Genomic DNA, 17,644 nt, shown 5'->3' with positions numbered 1-17,644 from the left:
GTAGACCGCACACCCAAAGACACAGAGATGGGATACATCTGGCTCTTGCCCAGATGCCAATTGTAATGGGGAGTACTTATGATATGCACTCGGTCTTAACCGAACCAGTGAAGCCGCATGCAATATAGCATGACCCCATACAGAAATTGGTAGCTTCGTTCTCAAGACTAACGGTCTTGCAATCAACTGCAACCGTTTTATCAATGACTCGGCCATGCCATTTTGTGTATGCACATGGGGCACTGGATGCTCCACATCAATCTCCATTGACATACAATAATCATCAAAGGCTTGCGATGTAAACTCACCAGCATTATCAAGCCTTTCTTAATGGCATACTCTAAGAACTGCGTTCTCAGCTTTATTATCGGGCAATGAACTTTACGAAAGCCGTATTTCGTGTCGTCAAAAGAGACACACTTGACCATCTACTAGATGCGTCAATCAATACCAAGAAATACTTAAACGGCCCGCACGGTGGGTGGATCGGCCCACATATATCACCATGTATTCTTTCTAAAAACATTGGTGATTCATTGCCTTCTTTTTCTGGTGATGGCCGAGTTATAAGTTTTCTTTGAGAACAGACATTGCATGTAAACTCGCCCGTTTGTAAAATTTTTCCTTTTTTCAACGGATGGCCATTTGAATTTTGCACTATCTTTCTCATCATGACTGAACCAGGATGTCCTAGCCTCTCATGCCATATTTTAAATGTATCAGTAAACTTCATGTTTACCACGGCATAGGACTCAATCATGGTTATTTTCGTACAATATAGTCTAGAGGATACCATTCTTAGCTCTTCCAATATATGTTTCCTCTCGGACTTAATGCAAAGAAATTCAATGCCATCTTTACTCATAGTCTCAATATGATATTCATTTCTTCGGATATCCTTAAAACTTAACAAGTTTCAATGAGACTTGGGGGAATACAATGCATCACTTATTTCAAATATTGTTCCCCCTGACATTGAAAATTTCGCTCTTCCAGAGCCCATAATAATCTTTGCATTACCAGATATTGTACTTACGCTTCCAGCGTAATCTTTTATTTTGAGACTGGAGAAATATTTCTTATCTTTAATTATCGTGTGTGTTGACGTACTATCTACCAAACATAAATCTCCATCCATAGTCTCAAAGTTTGGCATTTTTCTCGGCTGGTTTAAGAACTTTCGGATTGATAAGCCTCAGTTACTCAGAGCCTCGTGCTAATAACGTGTTGTGTAATAAATGTGAGGTATTTATATATCTGAATATTAATTATATTATTCTTTTATGTGTTTAGTATATAAGAAAGAAGAAGAAAACAATAGTGGGAGAGAGGGAGAGATGAAAGTGATGTTTTTGTTTGTTACGAGAGAGAGATACGTAAAACTAATTGTTCATATATATTATTACAAGTGAACATGAAACCCTTTATATAGAAGAGAGAAGTCGGTTAAACACACAAAAAGACAAAACCATTGGACTGACACGTGCAGTGGTGATGGTGCAAAGCTGATGAGGAGAGAAGGACAAGTGTCCAAGCTGGATAATCATCCAATTTCCATATTTATCTTCTAACACATAGCAAATATTTTACAGCTTTTTGGTCAATTTTGTAGTACATGAGCTTCTTTCTTGGTCCACAAGTCTTTCGATAATCTGTCACGACATGAGCTTCACCGAAAAAACGGCTGTTGATTAGTTACCGTTTTATTCTTCCTTTATAGACAAAATAAGTTTAGATATTATTTTAAACTATATACATATTTAGGGGAAATTCTGTTTTAAACGTTGAGTCAATTATTAAATATTATTGTGGCATGAAAACAATATTTTAAGGAAATATTCATTTTTTAAATGTAATAAATCGACATGACTGCTCTAAATATTCTTGAATGTCATTTAGTAATTTTAAACAATTGGTTGCTTAGTTTAAACAAATAATATTAATACTAATTCAAGGGAATGTAAAAAAAAAAATCTCTAAATTGATAGGTAAACTTGTATTTATTTGGGGTTTAAGGTTTGTTTTTGCATGGTAAACGATATGTTATATTGAGGTAACACTTATAGTTAGGTTTTCACGGGTTTGGGGATTGTTTTGCAAGGTATATCAATTGTTATTCAAATATCTTGCGAAGATATCATAAAATGTTGTCAACGACATCTTAAGCAATGGTTATATATACCCATTTTAAAAGTTATTTTAAGTTAAAAACAAGGGGACGTAGGCCTGGGCAGCCAGGTCCTCGGGTCAGGTTCGGGTCGGGTCTTGCCGTGTCCGGGTCCTTCGGATCCTAGAAATTTAGACCCTTATAGGTACCTATAATTTTCCGGGTTGGTTTCGGGTCGAGTCTTGTAGGGTTCGGACCGAAATACTCAAACTGGACCCGAAGACTCTAAAAATACCCGAAAAACCGCAAAAATACCCAAAAATACCCAAAATTTTATCCAAAATCAGACCTGAAACTCCAAAACATACCCCATTCTACCCGAATACCCGAATTATATTTTTTACAAATTTAAAATTTTACCTGAAACCTACAATTATACCTGAAAACCCGAACCCGAACCCGAACCCGAACCCGAAACTTTTAGAAAAATCTGAAATACCAAAAATATACACAATCACTAAAATATGCATAATATATACAATTATTTACGGATACTTTGGGTACCCGAACAGGTCTCGGGTAGGATTCGAACCCGAACCGAGACCCGCGGATCCAAAAAAACAAGATCCAATAGGTACTTTAGCATGGACCTGGACCCGGAACCGAACCTGTATTTTCGGGTCGATTCCGGTTCGGGTCTTCGAGTCCAGGTAAAGTGTTCAGGCCTAAGGAGACCTCCAAAAATGTCTTCTAGACCGTACGATTATATGCTATGAATTTTACCGAAAGCTAGATCCTCCAGTCAATTATCATTATCAGAGACAATTCAGAGTTACATATATGGCAAGTTGACCACAACCTCTTCACTATCGTTTCTTTAATTGACTAAAAAACCCAACATTTATACAGGCCAAATATATTATTATTTGTGTGCAACAATAAATTTCATTTTCAATCCGTTAGAGTCCATAAAAACATGTGTAAGTTTCCAAATTTCACACCAGTATAATTTTCAAAAAATAATTTATTTGAGAACAAAAATTAAACAAATAAAAAAATATAAAATTTGGAAGAATGACCATTGTTGCAAAACAAACAAATATCAAATAAACACCACCAATTATACCACTCTGCTACAATAACGAAAATGGTTCACAAAACCAAAACAACAACCTCAAACACATTACAATACTAATCTTGAGAAATCAAAGACCATACAAAATACAGAAACATTACAACATATTTATATAAAGGAAAAAACGTCAACGACTCCGCGGAAACTACGCACCTAGTGTCTTTAAATGTCACCACATATTGTTTTTTTAATTTTATTATTTAATTTGCTTTTGTGTGTTAATATCTTCTTTTTTTTTTGTTAACTGATCATACAACTTTACCATCTTGAAGAAATGTCTTTTGTTAAACGCAGAAAAGCGAACATGTTTTGTAATTCAAAAATATTAGTTTTTATTGTAAACAAACGCTGATAATGACGTATGGAACAATAGAGAGCTTTAGGAATCAATGGATGGTGAAAAAACAAATTAATATTCAGTTAGGAACCAAAACATAAATTATATCATAAATAAATGTTTGTAGAGCAATCTACTTTCAAAAGAGAAAATATATCTTCTACTCTATTTTGGTTCCTAACTGAATATTATAAAAAATTTTAAAGACAAGTCTACTTTCAATAAAAATTTAAAAGACAAGTCTAAATAAATGTTTGTAGAGCAATCTACTTTCAAAAGACAAGTCATCAATGCATGCTTCTGTTTTCATCAACAGAACCATGCATTGATGAGATATGTGTAGAGATGGATAGGATTGGAAGACCTGTTGTTGAAGATTCAGGGGTAAGATCTTAAACCATCATGTGATCACTACTTAGAGTTGCATGAATGGATAATAACCATTTTTCAAAAACAAACATTTAGGCCCAGTTTTACACAATTTTGGAACTTGGACGAGCATTTGATCGTGTGTTTTGAGCATTTGGATGGTTGAATGGATGGTAAGTGATTTGGTTATTCTACTTCTTAGTCGTATAGTTCATGTATTATTTTTTTGTAATATTTTATTACAAAGATCAACAATGATGTCTATGAATGTCTACAAAACAATGATTTTTCAAGAGTTATATGCTATCTTAAAAATAATTGTATCCTTGCTGGTTTAATTTCTGCTCAGTTTCCAGACTAAGGATGTGCAGTTTTAGTATAGTGTCTACAATGATGACCTTTCCATAGATGTTTGCCACTATTGCAGATGGTTATAAGCCATATCTTTTTGCTCATGAAAAAGGATACAGAAGGCTCATTGATGAATCAATTAGCTATATTAAAAGACCACCTGAAGCGACTATTCAAAATTTTATTAGATTTCATTACTTATGAGGTTTTTTTGTCAAACACTAAGAACTAATTTTGAAAATATCTGTGACTTTGAATTTCAGATCAAAGGCTTAACATCTTTGTTTTAAAATTGTAAAAATACTGATTAAAACACTAATGTCATCTAATTATTTAAATTACTTAACTAGAAATAAAAACCGCGCTTAGCGCAGGTTAGAATCTAGTATATATTAAAACAGAAGTCACAACCTTGATTCATGTGTGATTTTTTTAAAAATGAACCTAATAGACCTATTCCTAGAAAGTAATATTACATTTAATCTCGAATCTTATCATTTAAATTTTGGGCATACCATAAATTTTTATTAGGCTATCAATAATTGGATTTAAAGAATAGATGATCTATTGGATTTATAGATAGTATAAATTAAATAGATATAATTTAATATTGTAATACTATACCTTCATATGTTAAATATTTAAATATTTGTCGATGTTAACTTTTAAAACTATAAAGATTTTTTTTAAAATAATAAAAATCATATTATCTAACAATGATTAATCTTTACTACCTTAAACCTATGAAAACAAATTTTAAATGATATAGCTTATTTAAAAAATTAAACAAAAACTAAATGTTTAATTATTTACTCGATAATATAAATCTATGAAGCGAAAAGTTTAATTTTTTAAAAAAATTCTAAATTTGTGGAATGTTACAATATCTTTGAATATGACAATAAAAAAATATTTTACTAATCTTTATATATATAGTTACGATTTTAATAGTGAAATAATAATCCGAAAACATATATATAGAAGAAGATACAAATACATGTAAAAGTTTAAAACAATCTATTCAATAAAAAAATATACCGTAAACTTATTATGTTTTAAAAATTGATAGACACATATATTATAATATATACCAATTTATAATTGAAAACAAAATATTTATATAAAAATAAATGAAAACAAAAATCTGTGTGGTTGCGCGTATCGAGATCTAGTCTAATTTATTAAAACAGGAACTTATTTTTATCTACTGATAAAATGTCACCTAAATTTTAAATGGTCCAACAAAGCATGTAACAATATTTAAAACACTATAAATAAACTAAAGCCTATGTTTGTAACAGCTTTACCATATAATTGGAGCCAATTCGTAAACATGATCTTTAAATATATTTGAATATTAAAATGCAACTTCAAATATATTTAACTACTATTGGAATATTTAAAATATACCTTCACGAATCAATCCCTCATATATAAGAATAAATACATATATATAAATCACTAATTTTTCATCTTTAATAGTGTAAAAGTCTTACCTAAAATCTTATATATCTAAGCAAATATTGATAATACTTACATGGCTTATCACTCGGAGAAGGCATGATATTATTTGACTATTGCATATTTTCTACAAATTTAGAATATCTATTAATTTAAAATTTTATTTTTGACCAAACTTACTAACCATATATAATATTTAACTTTTTGGACTAATTTTTAACAATACTAACCTGAAATTAAACAAAAAATACATGTGATTAATGTATATAAAAATATGAAATCAATACAATAATATTTCGGATCTTAACTATATATTCAAAAAAAAAAATTAGTAATATTAAATCATTAAAGATCTGATTCGGGTCTACTTGAATTTTAGGCATCTGTATAAGTTCGGTTTATTTGGGTTTAAAATTTTCAGAGTTATATATTTAAGCTTTATTCGACTATTTATAAATTTTGATTCGGATTCAATTCAAATCTTTGCGTGTTCAATTTGGATTCAGATTTCCATTTAAATTATATAAACAAATTCAAAATCTCTATATACCTTAAAGTCCAGAAAATATGCAACATATAAATTTGACTATTGTAGGCTAAAAATCTAAAATTAACATGAAATTAGTTACCTTAGCTATTTGGATAGAGATCACTAACATGTATTTAAGGTAATTTCGGTGTTTTGAGTATTTTTTGAATATTCATGGATATTTAATTTTAGATATCTTTCAAATATTAGATAATTCTGAGAATTTTTGAGTATTTTGGATATTTTTATAATATTTGATTTAAAAATAATTAATATATTTAAATAAAATTGGTTATTCGGGTATCCGAAATATTTTGATTCGGGTCGGATTCATATCCGGTTTTTTATATACAAATTTTTGGATATACGTATATCTTATCAGTTTTGATTCGGGTTCGATATAATTTTTTGGATTGGGTTTTGTTCAGTTATTCGGGTGTGGATATTTTACACAACCCTAAAAACTTTGATAAGATTATTCCTATGATTGTATCATTTTATTTGGCTTTTTATAAAAAAAACATAATCCGCGTTTTTACGCGGGTCAAAATCCAGTTTGTTAGTTAATTTTGGGTTAAAAGAAGAATAATTCAAAAACTAAATGAGAGTATTTATTAAATTACGACTTAAAATTCCTAGATAAATATTTTTTCTTTTAAAAATATTATGTCATCAGTTATTAAATAATTTCAAAAATATGATTACAAATTTCCATTTGCTGATAAAAATATTTCAAATTTCATATAGTTTAGTATAATGAACTCAAAATTGATATCTTATCTAGATATTATTTTTGTTACTCAATGTTCTTGCATCTAATCTATTAAAGTAATAATTTTTTTAAAAAAAATTTAAATCTTAGAAATTCGTCAAAGGCATCTTATATATTAATTTAGGGTCCTAATTTTTATCTACTATTGAAAGGTTGTCATTTAAATTTGGACCTGTGCTGGATATTATCATTTAATATACACTCTCATTATACAATCTAACTAATGTTGACCTAACTACTTAATTTAAACCTGTCATTAAAAAATACTTTAATCAAATCAATACTAATTGATAACACTATTTACCGGTTTAAAATACTATGTTATATGTATCAGACTATTATACTAATATGTTTGTATCACTGTTTTGCATGATTTAAGTTACGTAATGCAATTGAATCCAACTAAATTGTGATTTAGCATAGCCTTTAAGGCTTTAACTTATGTATCTCATTCTTATATTAACTATTTTGCATTACATAAGACATTATTATGAGCGTAAGTTATATATATTTCTATTATTCATAACTTTTATGAAAAAAAATATATATCATTTAGACTATTGATGCGTAACAAAAAAAACATTTTTTATTAATGGAAATAACTTATTCTGACATTTCAATGTTTATGATGAACATTAATTACCTATAGTATATCATGTCATTTTTTTTTTCTTTTTTTTTGCTAACCTATTATTTTTTCTTATACGGAAATTATTTCAATAAATTATCCCAAGGATATTAGACGTCACTTTGTCATATATTGACAACTCCAAAATACAAACAATATAAATAATGATCTCTCATTCTTTATGAAATATTATCGGAAATTAATTAATTATTCAGTAGCCAATACCATTCCCAAAAACTAATCAAAATTTTCTGGAAATCAAATATTTTTTATAATCAAATCAAATAGTCTTTTATATATATTCATTAATCTTTGAAACATCCCACTTAAATAGGACAAAATAAAAACCTAAAATCTTTTCAAAATCTCGCCATTTTTCTGAAAGTCTTTTTATTTGAAATCTAAGCTTTTAAGAATGAATCTTAACCATAAACTTAATTTTCCAATTTTAGAAATATAATCCAACAAGCGTGTTTAAATTTTCAGTTTTTCAAATATGGTATGTTTAGAATACTGGTAATATATTATTTTTATATAAAAATAAGTATTTCCTAAGTCTAGAACTAACAGCTTCAGAATTATAGGGTAGCAAATTTTACTCATAGATATCATATTCTTAAAAGTAAATTTTAAGAAAACTATAATCGGTTTAATGAACCCAGTGTCACTACGGCTAACTCACTGCTTCCTTATTTCCAAAATTATTTGCTTAACGTAAATACAATTTATTAGGGCCTACTTTCTGGGTGAATCATGGAGCATCCAAGTTCAATTTCTTTATTCTTGGAATTAAATTTACTACTTTTGGTAGAGAGTCTTTGGAACTTATTATCAGATGAAACTGTAAGTATACTATCATAATAAACTTTATAGTTAAAATTTGATACATTATTAAAACAAAATTGTTAATATCTATTATGTAGACTGTAAAAATCAATGGTTCGTGCAAAAAAAAAAACGTTTTCCCCCATGTTCAAAAATGAATTAAATTGTTGATTTTTGACAAAGATGAAAATTATGAATGTAGTTTTGACACCCTGTTTTCAACAACCTAGAGTACAATGATGCATACTGAAAACTACATTAGGATGAGTTGTATTTGTCCTCACGTTTGCTATTGTTTTGATTTCTTATTTTTCAAACTATAAACTGGTTTTGGTTAGTTTATGATGGTTTCCAAGATTGTTTTATAGGTTTTTATTTTATTTTAGATATAATTTAATTTTATATTAGATTTAACTTTTAAGTATTACATCCTGCTGATTTCATTTAGTCTCATAAATATACAGACATTAGTAGTAATATGGTTTCTAATAACTTGGATCATATATTATCTTATGATGTTAATGAGTAAACCGATAATAATATAGTAATCTGAAGCAAATCTTATACAAACTTTCACATTTTTGTTGAGAAACAAAATACTAAAGTTGATGATGTCATAAGTCGTAAACATAAAGGAAAACTAGACTAACATGTGACAGATTTTTAAAATTGTAAAATGGGAGTTCAAAAACCCTAATGTCTGAGTATCAAAATTCTCTAACGTAAAAACAATTCCGCGCTTAGCGCGGGTTAGAATCTAGTAAGATTTAAGTGTGTCCTGAAAATATTGGATTGCAACCATTTCTCAATAAATGATATATTTTTCCATCTAACTTCATAAAATATTAAAATGTACTTATTAACACATTACATGGTTAAATTTTTGGAATGAAATTAGTTTTTTTTCTTAATTAACGTCAAACCAAAATTTTAATATAATAATACTTTATTTAATAAGGATAATATCAAAATATAAATATTTGTAATAGAAATAGTTTTATAATTTAATTTTTAAAATTAAAAAGTGCATATGATATAACGAACGAAATGTAAGCAAAAATATAAAATTTATTTTTCACTTTACTCAATTCGTGAAGACGTATATATATCCATCTAGTTACTTTACGTAAAATGGTTATTTACCAAACACTATAAAAATAAATTGATATTGATTAACAACTAATTACAAAGTGCAAAAAGATAAATATTGTATAATATAATCATCTCAAATTATAGAACTATACAATATATAACATATTAGACAAGAATTATAATTTTGTCTTACAAAATAAAATTTTGACTCATATTAAAATAAGAAAATACCCGCATGTACGGATCAAATCCTAGTTTTAGTTTATTTTTAATATTTTAAGATCAATAATGTTGGTTATTGACCAGCCCAAAGCTATTGCTTGTGAGTTGATGAAAATAGGTGAAACGTTTTAGACTATGAGAGTATATACAATATACATGTAACTTGAGCCAAAGTTAACATAATCTCCTCAGGTGTTCTTGTATTTGAATCTACAAGGCAATCAGAGTTTGTGGTTAGCTTGTACTCTCTTACTCATAATGAAGTTTGGGATGATAGTCTCCCACAAAGCATACCGGTTCAAGACCCGGAATTCGTTAAACTATGGTGTGTTCTTACGTTTATTGTTCTAACCCTTCATAAAAATTAGAGTTAACGAACGAAGTAATAAGGATCTAAATCTAACGAAAATGATAACAATCCTTACACGATAATAGTCACACTTCCATAGTTTGCACCAAGCACATTTTAATTATTGTGTAGTATAACATAATATTGCAGACCAAATAAATATTGACTAGAGATGTACTCATGTTGTAACAAACGAATTTAACACAGTAAGCTGTCGGAATCCATGGCTTGCAATCTGAGCAAAAGCCTCTTCACAGATCTCAGGAGGAAACTCTTTCAAAAACTCACAAACAACACGTTCTTGATCTCGATGCATTTTTTCAATGTCCTCTCTCTGTTTCCTCAACAAAGACTCAAGTTTCTCAACTACAATCCCAACTTCTTTATCATTGATGCGTCCTTTTGAAGGCGACGAAAGCTTAGAACTAGAACGTTGAGCGAACGGTGAACGTGAATCTCCAGCTTTAGGAGAGGACCAGACTTTTCTCCCTGAGGGAAATCTATCTAAACGCAGCGAATCAGGAGAAGATAAACATCTTTGCATGGTTGAATAATCTCCGTTAAGACCAGAAGGGATCCAATCGGGAATGTGTGAATGTATCTCTGCGTCAATCATTTTAGCGATCGTCGAGATGTCTTGATCATCGGTTAGGTCTAGTTCCTCGACCATTTCGATGGCTACTGAGAAAGATGTGTCCGTCTCTATGTTAAATGGGAAGTGTATATTACGGATTTGACCTGTATTAACATATTATAATTGTTATCAAAAGAAAGATTCAATAGTGATAATGAAAACTTTTTTGTTTAAAGAACAAAAGATTGAAACCTTTGGAATCGGTGATACGTAGTTTTAGGAAGATTGTGTTGAGGTCTTTACGACCTTCTACGGTTAATAAACCTACCGCAGAATCTGAGGGTTTATCTTCAACTTCTCTTCCATTGCATCCGTTTTCTGTATAGAAATCATGTATATAGTATATAAAATATATAAACCGAACTATTGGTTTAAACATAGAAGGACTAGTAGATCTACAAGATCGACCTAGATGGCTAGATCCAACAGCCAAGATTAAAGAAATCATCAAAAATATTTAGAAGATATATCAAGATTATGGTTACCTTTGTAAGATGTGACACAGAAGATATATTAAGACCATCTCCAATGGTAAGAACCTTTCATAGATGTTTATCATTATTTTAATTATAAATTTTTTAAATTTTGTAATTTAAAAACTTTTTAGAGTTGCAATATTTTGTCATGTCCAATGGTACAAAACCCCTCATGGGTTTTTAAGAAAGATTAGATGTGTGAATGTCTCCTTTCTTAGACTGATTCTCAAATTTGAAGAAATCTAAATTCCCAAATCAGAACATGAAAATCCCTAAATTGAGATAATATATCCACGAAATCAAACATGATGAAGAAGAGAGAATTAATGTTTGGGGCTTGTGTAGAAAAATTGATTTACTAGACAAATACGAAAGAGCTAGAAAGAGAGGACAAAGAGAGAATTAAAGAGGAGAGAGAGAGAAGAGGAGCCAATAAAAAATGGACACATTAGAGTTTTTTACCAATTCTAAAAACTCTCTTTTAGGAACCGGATATTATCATTTTATTCTTTTTAAATTTTTTTGGACTTTTTATTAAATAACCCTTCTTTAACAACCTCTGTCGGAGGAACCGGATATTATCATTTTATTCTTTTTAAATTTTTTTGGACTTTTTATTAAATAACCCGACCTTAACAACCTCTGTCGGAGGTGCTCTAAGTGATTACCTTTGTAATATGTGACACTTTCGGTCTTTTCCTTGTAGCATTTCAGAAAAGGATCATCAAGTAGTTCCTTGGCTGACAAGCGTTCTGAGACCTTTGCGATACACTTCTCTATGAATGTTTTCACTTGCGGATCAGTAACTTTTGCAAGTGAGGCTGGTTTGATTCCCTAACAAGCATCAATAAAATGGACCGACTAAATAAATATACGTCACATACATTGATGTTGGATTAGGGTTGGAGAGAAATATCACTTACCGATGTAACTTTCTTATAAATCTGAGCAGCATTTGTACATTCGACATACGGGTACTCAAAAGTTACAAGCTCAAGCAAACACATTCCAAAGGCGTATATATCGACAAGTACATTGTAATCTTCTTCATAGAGTTCAGGCGCCATAAATTCAGGAGTACCTTAACAATTTCAAACATGTACAATTATAGTTTTAGTTGGTGACATGAGTTGCACTTTATTAAGTTTGAGTTATCAGTATAACTTATAAATGTTACCAATCATGAATTATTTTTAATTTTTTGAGTTTATGTTTGAGTTATAATGTATTGTACTTGTTACTAATCGAAGCCATAGTTTCACAAAAGGAACTTTGAATTCTAAGAACAAACAAGCTTAAAGGACTCACCAATGACGCTATGAGCTGAGCGAGCACGATGCAGAATGGCTGCTAGCCCGAGATCTCCAATTTTAACCTCACCTTGGTTACCATTGATCAATATGTTATCGCATTTAAGATCTCTATGGATCACAGGGGGATCATGACTATGAAGATAAACAAGCCCTTCTAGAATCTGCCTTGACCATTTCTTTAGTGCTCTTAGATCAACACACTTGTGCTTCTTCCGGTACCTAAAATGTCGAGAATTCGAACGGATTAACATTATATCAGAAACATAATCAAATATTTGAGAGAAAAGAGAATCTAACTGTCTAAGATTTCCGGAAGTGAAGACTTCGGTGATGAGATTGATGGTCATGTGTTGGTGATCGATCCAAGAAGTGTAGAATTTGATGATGCTTTTGTGTTTAAGAGTTTTGAGTAAGTGAACTTCAGAGTAAAGACGATCTAAATCCTCTGAGCTACAGAGTTTATCGTCTAGCTTAACTTGGTTCCAAGCCACTTCGATTCCTTCCAGTTGATCAAATGCTCTGTATCTGAAGAATTGCACTGATGAAAGAAAAAACATTTTTGTAACTGTGTTTTTTGTGAAAAAGTTCATGCAAGAACAGAGATCTGTTAGAAAAGGATACACTTGTTTGAAAGCTCCTTTGCCTAGAACTTCATTATACTGTAAAGTGAGAAACAAGAAAGATTATAATGTAAAATTAATGGAGAAACAAAATTGTTAGAAAAGGAAAACAAAACAAAGAAGAACAGACTCGTCCATAGCGACCAGTGGGATCAATCTCTACGAACTCTTCCTCGGAGTTTTCCTCGTCTTGTCTCATTCTTGAGGGTCAAAAACGGAGGATTTCTTGACAGAAGAGAGAGCTTGGTCAAAGAAGAAAACGCACCTCTTCGGGAACATTTTTAAAGCACAGTACTTAGCTGTTTTGAGTATTAATTGGTTACTTAGATGTTAATTGACTTTTCTGCCATTCAAACCAAGCTTAAGCTTTTTCCAGCTACTCGTATTTAATGGTGTAGACTTCTCTCTTTCTCTTGTAGACACTGAGATCCACTGGACAAGACCACGTGGCAGAGGTGTGGGTTGTTGCTTCTTTCCCGCCATGGATCTGTTTTATTTTATTTTATTGTCTTGCCTATTTATTGTCATGTGATTTCATTATTTTAGTCAATTATTTTGCTTTCTCGGTCAACTTCAAGATGTTTCTCGTTTACGGTTACGGGAATCAAGAAGAACTCTCTATGAATAGTTTCCCTTTTCTTCTTCCGTAAGTCACAGTCTTGTAGCTGACTATAAAAAACCTACCCCAAAACTGAAAAATAAGAAGTCAAAAGGGGTTCGGTAATTACAAAATTGAGGTTAGGATTTTCTCAGTAAAGTTCTCTTATTCTCTTTTAAGAGTCTTTCAAGTGTTCTTCCACATTTCTGTTAATACCATATCGAGGTTTTTTATACATATTCTTGATTTGAAGAAGCCACCAGTTCAGCGATATATTATACACAAGCACGCTCTGCAGATATGGTCATATGCTTATCTATCATCTGGATTTGGTCTGAAGTTATGTTAACATGATGTGGAAGTTGAAAGTCCTTTTACAAAAAAAAACATGATGTGGAAGTCTGATTTCGAATTAACCAGCTGGAGAACGCCAATGCTTAACAATAGTCGGAGTAAACCAATCAGTCAAGTTAAGCTTGCTTTTGGGACCACATAAAAGCAAACGGCTAATGAGGCAACAGGGATGAGGAAGCATGCATCTAGAAGCCATAGCTAATAGCACTGCTATAAGTAGACACTACTGGCATAAGGAGAGAGGTAAGATAGAATAGAAACCATAAGATTGTAATGATAGTGTGACGGATAAGCTTTGTAAGCATAACGTGTATTCATAAACTTAGTCTCTAGATAGAAATTGACCGAGTGTGGAAGTGCAAGATGGGTCTAATACAGAGAGTAACACGTACATCACAAAGTATTACAACCGAAAAATAGTGAGATGTTTTTTTATAAAGAAAAAATGTATTACTAACTCCCTTTTGAGTTAATTTATATGTCACACTCAAACAGATATACTAGCCTACTACGTTCAAGGATCTATCTAATCCAAGAATCTCTCAGGGTAAAATTATTTATGCATTTATGTAAAATTATAGCAGGGGTAAAATTATTTATGCATTTATGTAAAATTATTAAATAATATACTATTTTATGCTTACAAAGCTTATTCGTCACATTTATGAAATTATTTATGTTTTCTGTTTAAAAAAATATATATTTTATGCATTTATGTAAAATTATTAAATAATATACTATTTTTTCTTGTTATTGTGTCATTTTAAATATTACTATTTAAGTAAGAAATAAAAAAATTAAAGATTCAAAGGACTATTTTATAAAAAAAAAATTCAACTCCAAAATGGAGTAATTGGTAAGATTACTCCATAAATAGAGTAACCCTAGCCATTACTCCATTTTGGAGTTGAAAATAGAGTAGGATTGAAGAAGATTTTACTCCATAATGATGTTTGAAGTTGAAAATGAAGTAGGATTGGAGTTGTCCTAACATCATTTTTGAGTAAAATATATTTCAACCTTACTTTATTTTCAACACCAATACGGAGTAATGAATAAGATTACTCCATTTTGAAGTTGAACTTTTTTATTTATAGAATAATCTTTTAAATCTTAAATATTTTTATTTTATAGTTTTTCTCATTTTTATTTAATACTTATATTTTAGCGCGTTGTGGACACGAGTCATCGACCTTCAACAAAAACAGAATACAAATCTATATCAGCTAAGAAGAAAATAAAACCAGCTGCCAGAAAATGTCTACTTATAGATTCACCGCCGTTGTGCAAGCCTGGAATGAGAGAATTCTCTAAGAAAATGTAGAGGAATCTGTTTCTTCTACATGAAGAAGTTTCTCTTTTTCAACCTTGATTACATGTTTTGTAGAAGTGGCCAAAGGTTGTCTTAACACACCTTCTAGTGCAATACATGTCCTTAAATACATAAGCTGAGTCGCAAGAATAGTCGACATTGCAGAATCAACAACAACCTGTTATAACATAAATAAAAATTAGCATTTTATCGAACATCTTCTATGCCAAAACTTTAATTTACTAACTTATCTGCTATCTATGGCCCGGAGACGGAACAGCCGTCACGGATGAGAAAGTATATAATATACTTAGGTGGTGATGTAGCCTTCTGACCCGCGAACTCCTGTCTATCAAATATTATACCCCAAGATGACAATAGTAGCCAACATAACCAAAGCCATGATTATATCTTCATCCTTGTTTAATTGGATTCTTGAATTGATAGAAGAATCGAAGAAGATGAAAAAATGATTCTGTTACAGAGTTTGTTACTCTGTTTATATATTACAAAGAACCGGTTTAAATACACGGTTTAATACTAAACCAACTATACAATCCCGGTTAACTCTAATATTCCTCCTCAAGATGGCATGTATATCGAAGAGAATGACATCTTGCTTAACAAGCTATGAAAAAGAGCAGGATATAAAGGCTTACTGAACACATCCGCGAGTTGATTATCTGACCGAACGTGTAGTGTCTTGATCAAACCCTTTAAAACCTTCTCTCGAAAAATATGACAGTCAATCTCCAAACACTTAGTTCGTTCATGAAATACCGTGTTGTTGGCAATGTGAATTGCTGCGGTTGAATCACAAAAGAAAGCCACAGGTTGATGTTGTGGCGCCGTGAATTCTTTGAGAAGATTAACCACCCATACTGTTTTTCGTACTGCAAACTCCATAGCACGATATTCTGATTCAGCCGATGAGTGAGATACTGTATTTTGTTTCTTGGACTTCCACGAGATCAAAGATGATCCAAGAAACATACAATATCCAGAGGTAGAGCGTCGAGTATCAGCACAAGAACCCCAGTCTGCATCTGTGAAAACCTTCAAGACCAAATCAGATGTAGCTGAATAGAACAATCCTTTGCCAACAGTACCTTTCAGATAGTGAAGAACCTTATACGCAGCTTTGAGATGAGTAGCGGTGGGAGCAGATGAGAACTGACATAACTTGTTGACAGCAAAGGTAATATCAGGGCGTGTTATTATCAAGTACATCATCTTACCCTCCAATCTTTTGTATAAGCCAGGATCAGAAAGTAGTGGTTCTTTACTATCCGCTCGGAGTTTGATACTTGGATCCATAGGTATTGTAGATGGTTTACAAGCAAGTAGCCATGTTTCATCTGGAAGCTCCAAGATATACTTCCTTTGACAAATTGATATTCCATGGCTTGCTCGAGCAATTTCAAGACCAAGGAAATACCGAAGAGGACCAAGATCACACAGTTTGAAACTCTGTTTCAAAGCATTCTTCAACTGATCCACAGCTTCATCATTGTTACTAGCAATAACAATGTCGTCTACATAGACTAGAACTGCCATATAGATACCATTGATATTTCGAATGAACAAGGTATGATCTGAATGTGAGGTTTGAAATCCCAGTGATGTCAAGGTAGAACTAAACTTCAGAAACCATTGACGAGAAGCTTGCTTGAGACCATATAGAGACTTGTTCAATCTACAGACAGGATTTGGTGGCAGAACTGTCCCTTCTCGCGGAGTGTAACCCGGTGGTAGAGACATATATATATCTCTTCGTCGAGATCTCCATTGAGGAAAGTATTGGAGATGTCAAGTTGAGTAAGACTCCACTTCTTAGCAGCTGAAACAGCGATCAATGTCTTGACGGTATTCATCTTAGCAACAGGAGAAAAAGTATCAACAAAATCAATCCCCTCCTGCTGTGTATAGCCTTTAGCAACCAGACGAGCCTTATAGCGTTCTAAGGTGCCATCAGCATTCAGTTGCACCTTGTAGACCCATCGGCAACCTATAGCATGTTTCCCTGGTGGTAAAGAACAGACAGACCAAGTATCATTGCTCTCCAAAGCAATTAACTCCTCATTCATTGCTTTAATCCATTCATCAAATTTCTTTGCTTGATTGAAGGATGTCGGTTCAACATGCTTTGTAACTGCACAG

At 31.4% G+C, this 17,644-nt stretch overlaps 2 protein-coding genes across 2 annotated transcripts; both read right to left on the bottom strand.

Moving 5' to 3' along the window:
* Nucleotides 1–10,293: 10,293 nt before the first annotated feature.
* On the bottom strand, nucleotides 10,294–13,473 carry LOC106332831 (probable serine/threonine-protein kinase WNK3). The gene is given in 9 exon segments (XM_013771320.1): nucleotides 10,294–10,420; nucleotides 10,422–10,915; nucleotides 11,004–11,129; nucleotides 11,956–12,121; nucleotides 12,211–12,368; nucleotides 12,596–12,819; nucleotides 12,898–13,125; nucleotides 13,222–13,259; nucleotides 13,351–13,473. Coding segments are annotated over 9 exon segments (1,548 nt in total). The 5' UTR covers nucleotides 13,420–13,473; the 3' UTR covers nucleotides 10,294–10,375.
* Nucleotides 13,474–15,482: 2,009 nt separating this feature from the next.
* LOC106330609 (uncharacterized mitochondrial protein AtMg00810-like) lies at nucleotides 15,483–17,041 on the bottom strand. The gene is made up of 2 exons (XM_013769050.1): nucleotides 16,265–17,041; nucleotides 15,483–15,662 (listed from the first exon to the last, which is right to left on the bottom strand). The coding sequence occupies exons 1-2, from the start codon at nucleotides 17,039–17,041 to the stop codon at nucleotides 15,483–15,485; spliced, it is 957 nt and encodes a 318-aa protein (XP_013624504.1).
* Between the last annotated feature and the right edge of the window lie 603 nt (nucleotides 17,042–17,644).

Source organism: Brassica oleracea, chromosome C3 (genome assembly GCF_000695525.1).
Source record: "Brassica oleracea var. oleracea cultivar TO1000 chromosome C3, BOL, whole genome shotgun sequence".
NCBI lineage: Eukaryota > Viridiplantae > Streptophyta > Magnoliopsida > Brassicales > Brassicaceae > Brassica > Brassica oleracea.
The sequence above is the reverse complement of the archived record's forward strand: the minus strand, read 5'-3'. Positions and strand labels throughout refer to the sequence as shown.